Genomic DNA, 6,000 nt, shown 5'->3' with positions numbered 1-6,000 from the left:
CAGTGAGCGGCCGTCCAGAAGCCGGCGACTGATCTGCCTCGCCCGGGAAGAGCGCAACTTGGGCCAGTGAAGCGACGTCCTCCACAACTAGACTGAGGAACAAAAGGACAGCAATTGATCTGTTCCCTTCCCCTAATTCCCCAGCGCTGTTCCCATCCCCCAGTTCCCCAATTTAAAAAAAAAAAGTTAAAGCAGTTTTATTCAAAAGTAGATGTTAGATCAGTACACTATGAAGATTTCTCAGATCATCTTGAGGAAGCCTTTTTGGTGATGAATGTATATCTGATACTTGCAGCGTTCTGCATATTCTCAACTGATCTGACTCTGAAGATTTCCGTGTTTTACATGGTTTTATGTAGATAGGTAAATAGACTTAGATGTAGGTATTTACACTTAGAAAATCATAGTTCCTTGAATAGTGAACTCTAAAAGAAATTGGGACTTTCCATTTCTCTTAAAAATATCTGTTCCTTATAAAGTGACTCAAATATTTTTTAGGTTATCATGCCAGTAAATTTCAATTGTTTGATGTTTTGCTTTTTTGTTTGTTTGGTTTTGGTTTTAATTATGGAGTTTCTTTTAAAGGGATCATGTTTATAAAGTTCAATTTTACTGGATTAAGGTTTGCATTTCTGGTTTTCAAATGAAAATAAAATTTTCTGTGTGTGTTCTTCAGATGTGTTGGCAAGCCAGGAACAACAGATGAATGAGATAGTTACAATTGATCAACGTGAGTATACATGCCCATAATACATGGCCCATTTATCAATAAGAAATGTTTCCTTTATTCCGTATTGCAAAGTAGTAAAAAGGAAAACTAATTTTTAATTTTTTATGAAATAATTTAAGTATACAAAGGAATAATAAAGTATAATCAACATCTGTGTACACTATAACACCATATACTATTAAGAAATAAAACTATATATATATATATATATATATATATATATATATATATATATATAATTTACCTGTTGTAAATCCCGAACTTGAAATTTAATATTCTATGCATATTTTATATTTTTACCAACTATGTAACTATAAACACTATAGCATTGTTTTACACCTTTAAATTTTGGGTAAAATGGTAAGATACTGTGCATATCCTTTTATAACTTGCTTTTTTGTTTAAAAGTTGAGAATTACCCATGTTGATACTTGCAGCTCGAGTATGATTCATTTTCACTACTGCATATTATTTTTAAAACTTTGTGAACATCATTGAAGTAGTATATATTAGAATGTCTGTGAGATTCTTTGGTTGTAATATGGGCTTTCTACCTTTTCAGTCTTATTAGGTATCACCAAAGTTGTTTTTTCAAAGTGGTGGTGTGAGTTTGTATTCTCATCAGTAGTGAAATAGGAGTTCTCATTCATCCACATTTTCTCTCAACATTTGATAAACCATTTTTAATGAACTAATATTTTATAACTGTCTAATGTATATACACCACTAAGTTATTTAAAAAATAAGACCAACTTTTATTCACTAAGATTCACAAACTGTAATGCAAACATACCTTATCCTCTGAACATTTTTTATAATTTTTTTCAAAATTGTTGTAGATTAAGCCTTTTAAAATGAGGCCTTTTGTTGAGATAATTAGAGGGACGTTAGTTAAGCTAATTGCGTTTTATATCTTTCAGTAGTTTTTTTCAATGCTTGTATTAGAAGGGAAAAAGTTTTCCCCTTGTCTTTCTTTGCAGCTGTGCAAATTATTCCAGCCTCAGTGCAGTCGGCTACACCAACTACCATTAAAGGTATAAACAGTGGTGCAAAGGCAGCCAAAGTACAAAGAGCTCCAAGGATTTCAGGAGAAGATAGAAGTTCACCTGGGAACAGAACAGGTATTTTTGCATTATCATCTGGTATTTATAAAACCTGTCATATTATGTATATTTTGTCTGATTTCAGTGTGAGTATGGACTATTTATCTGGCAGTGTTTAGACAGCATTTGAAAAAACAGTTGTGTTCTTTGCATGGCTGAAATGTGAACCAGAGAACCTGTGTGTTGCCTTTTGCCCTCTGTTAATTTATAACACTGTGGTCAATGCTTGTCCCTTTCAATTTAGGAAACAATGGCCAAATCCAACTATGGCAGTTTTTGCTAGAACTTCTTACCGACAAGGATGCTCGAGACTGCATTTCTTGGGTTGGTGATGAAGGCGAGTTTAAACTAAATCAGCCTGAACTGGTTGCACAAAAATGGGGACAACGTAAAAATAAACCTACGATGAACTATGAGAAACTCAGTCGTGCGTTAAGGTAAGCATTTATTGCCTTTTTTTTTTTTTTAATATCAATCCTTTCTAAAAAATGGCTTCTTATTCTAGGTGTAAACATTGTTATGTAATAATTTTTAAGTACTTGACTCGTTCATAAGATGATGTTTTCTTTATATAAAAACTAAAATTTTCACACTTGTGTTAAAATAGACTTTTTAAAAAGATCTTTAGTAATAATTTTGAGGTACATAGAGTTTTTAAAATATTACTGTAACATTACTTTTTTTGTTTGTCAGGGAAAGCCTGTATTTCTCCTTCATATCTGCAGGCTAAGCTTGCAGGATAGATTGTTCTTGACTGGCAGTTATTTCCTTTCAGTATTTTGAATATATCATTCCACTCTCTCCTGGCCTGTCACATAACTACTGAGAAATTTGCTGATAGTCTAATGGGGAAATGTTATTTGTTTTTATCTGATTTAAAAGCATATACTACTCTGTTTAAAACCAACATGTTTCATCTTTGAGTTTTCTGTCATTTAAGTAACAGGGAAAGATACTGTCATTTGCATAGGTGAATTGAGTGTAAACTTGAGCAAATGTGCTGATATTTTCAGCTTTTATATTTAGATGCAAAATATTGGCCCGGTTTCCTATTTTTCTCCCCCTACAATCTGCCTAAATCTGAATATCCAACCTTTGTATTGATAGAATTGGAATTGAATAAATTACTTATAATTTCCTCTAAGCAGTATGAAAATTTTTGTATAATATCAGAAATTACGCTTACTAAAGTGATGGAAATTCAGTATGTGCATTTAAGTATCTGGGAAGGATATATAGGAATATCATGTAATTATGTCTATTTTTTTTTTGAAGAGTGAATATAGTAAAGTAGTTCTGTAGTTTACTTCTGTATTTCTAAGTACATTTTTACTGCTACTTCATGTTTCACTTGAACATTGTCTATGAATTTCACACTGAGAGATTATGATTTACTACCTCTCATCACCACACACACACACACACACACACACACACACACAGCCCCTTTGTATCCCTTCATCATAATATAATTGTATGGAAATGTTGATTAATTCAGTATTCATTGTTATAGGATCATGCTGTGTAAGTACTATTACATGGTTTACCTTGAGTATTTTTCTTTTCCAGAGTGATCTTTTGTTTTCCTTAGTATTCATAAGTAACAAATGCCTTATTTTCAGTGTGCTTATCATTTAGTCTCAAACACGTGGCCAACTATCTAACAATACTTTTGGTATAATAATCAGAATTAAAACTGTAATTTTTGACTATTGATATGATGGTGTACATACAAATTCCGTCAAAATTATTGATGAATTATTAGAATGAATAATTAAGATGTCGATTTTCTGTAGATTGACCTAAGTTTCAATGTAGTAATCATCTAAATAAGATTTTCCATAGAACTTGACAAGGTAATTATAAAATTTATATGGGAATAATAAAGTACCACGATAACCTGAAGAAGGTTAACTTGAGGCTCACTATAAAGCTGCAACAATAAGACAGTATGCTGTTTGTTTAGGATAGACACATAGATCATAAGAGTAGAATAGATAGCTCAAAAAGAACCAAATATATAAGAGCGTTTGATTTAAAGATGACAGCGGAGAGAGGACATCAGGAAAAGACCTACATTTTAGTCCGTGGTGCTGGGACAATTGACTGTCCATAAGGGAAAATAAAACTTCCTCACATCATATTAACAATCAGTTCATATAGCTTGTAGCTCGAAATGTCAAAAGTAAAATAGGAAAGAATCTCGAAATACCTCCATGACTTTGGAAGATGAGGAAAGACAAAACTAAAAGCACTAACCCTAATAGAAAAGACCAATAAATTGGACTTCATTACAATTAAATCTGGTCATTAGACGCCTTCATCAAGAGAGTGAAAGGCAGGCCACACATAATCTGACATAAGACTTGTGTTTTCAATACCTAAAGAACTCTTACAAATCAATAGGAAAATGAAAAATGGGCAAGAGAGTTAGACACTTTAGAGATTTTCCAAATGGCCATTGAATGTGTACAGAGGTGTGCAACCTCGTTAGTAATTAGGGAAATGCAATTTAAAACCACAGTTAAATGGTACAACACACACCTCAGAGTGTCTAAAATTAAAATGGTTACTAGTGCTGGGAGTGTTGGTGAGGACAGCTGGAATGCTGCTACCCTGTTGGTAGGAATGTAAATTGTAGCCTGTAACCCAGCAGTTTCTCTTCCTAAATATTTAGCAAACAAAAATGTACACACATGTCCACAATATTTATAACATCCAAAAACCAGAAACTACCCAAAAAACAGGTTTCCCCCACTATCCGAAAGTAGAGCGTTCCTGTGAAGCCTTTCATAAGACAAAATGGCATAGAGCGAAGAAGCAGTTACCATGAATTTATATGGAAGTTTCTGAGCGTTGTCAGGTCCAAAGAGTAACCTACCATACATATCCTACCAAATAACTCATGAAATCTAAAATAACACAAGGTAAAAACAGGAATGCGCAGATTAAATGGAGGTAAAGAAAGCACCGATGCTCCCAAACGCAGTTCAAAACCACGGCAGCTCGATGCTGAGATGCCAGGTGGAGATCATGGGCAAGGGGCTTGGGAAGCACGCCGCCTCCATGATGGCTGCTGCAAAACCAGTGCTAAACACGGGCTTTGCTTTTCGCCTTTTTGTCGTAAAAGTAAAAACACTTTCCGGATGTTTTTTTATTAGCAAAAGCAGTACTAACGCAAGTCTTTTAAAAGTGAAGTGGCAGAACGCAAACTTTCGGAATGCACAGGATACCTGTATCTATCAATGGTAGTGAATGAATAAATTGTGGTGTCCCAGAGAATATACTGTGTATCCATGAGAATGAACTACTGCTAAAAGCACTGATATCGGTGAACCAAAGAATATGTACTGTATGAACACATTTATGTAGTAAAGTTCAGAAAACAGAAAAACTAAATTACAGCATTAAGGATACAAGTTTGGGTGATAATATAAATAAAAGCAATGAAATTACTGTCATGCGACAGATTGGTGTTTACCTTTGGGGGGCAGTTGATGATTGGGAGGAGCCCTAAAGGGGATTCTGGGGTCCGGACAGTGTTCTTTCTGTCTCCTGACCTGAGTCACAACGAACAGGTGAATGTTCACTTTGTAATAAATTATCACTTTGTAATAAATCACTGCACTGTCCACTTTTCTGTCCTCTCTGTGTAATATGTATCACAATTCAAAAGGTTTCAAAAAAAGAGGGAAGAAAAGAAATCATATCCATGAAAATACAGGTATTGTGCCCCTTTGTACTTTCTTAATTATAGAGAAGGAACAAGCGCAATGAATGCTATTGTGTATAGTTGTGTGAGCGATCTACTAGATTGAAGGAAGCGTTAAGGAAAATTAAACTTCTGTGTATTTTTTATCACCTCTTACAAAGAAACATTAAAGCATACCAACTGCTTGAAATAGAACCACTTTCCTTCATTCATTCTCCTTTCTTCTCAAGTGTCTGTTACAGACTTACATATTATGAGGAAATTTTCTTAACAAATTGAAATGCCAGCAGCATTTTATTTATTGTTTTAAAGTTTTGTGTTTTTTTTTTAATTGGGGAATTGGGGGGATGGGAACAGTGCTGGGGAATTGGGGGAAGGGAAACAGACAAGTTGCTGTCGTTTTGTTCTTCAGTCTAGTTGTGGAGGACGTTGCTTCACTGGCCCAAGTTGGCACC

The 6,000-nt window shown here is 34.3% G+C and overlaps 1 protein-coding gene across 5 annotated transcripts in view; it reads left to right on the top strand.

Annotated features, from left to right (window-relative positions):
* GABPA (GA binding protein transcription factor subunit alpha) overlaps window positions 1-6,000 on the top strand; it is a 32,126-nt gene that overhangs the window by 23,723 nt on the left and 2,403 nt on the right. For all 5 annotated transcript variants that reach the window (XM_019662027.1, XM_019662028.1, XM_019662030.1 and 2 more), the window contains 3 exons: window positions 677-730; window positions 1,711-1,851; window positions 2,078-2,270. In XM_019662027.1, coding sequence (XP_019517572.1) covers window positions 677-730; window positions 1,711-1,851; window positions 2,078-2,270 — 388 coding nt within the window. The remainder of the gene's footprint in view (window positions 1-676; window positions 731-1,710; window positions 1,852-2,077; window positions 2,271-6,000) is intronic.

This window comes from Hipposideros armiger, unplaced genomic scaffold, assembly GCF_001890085.2.
Source record: "Hipposideros armiger isolate ML-2016 unplaced genomic scaffold, ASM189008v1 scaffold_363, whole genome shotgun sequence".
NCBI lineage: Eukaryota > Metazoa > Chordata > Mammalia > Chiroptera > Hipposideridae > Hipposideros > Hipposideros armiger.
This window is presented reverse-complemented; position numbering and strand designations above follow the sequence as displayed.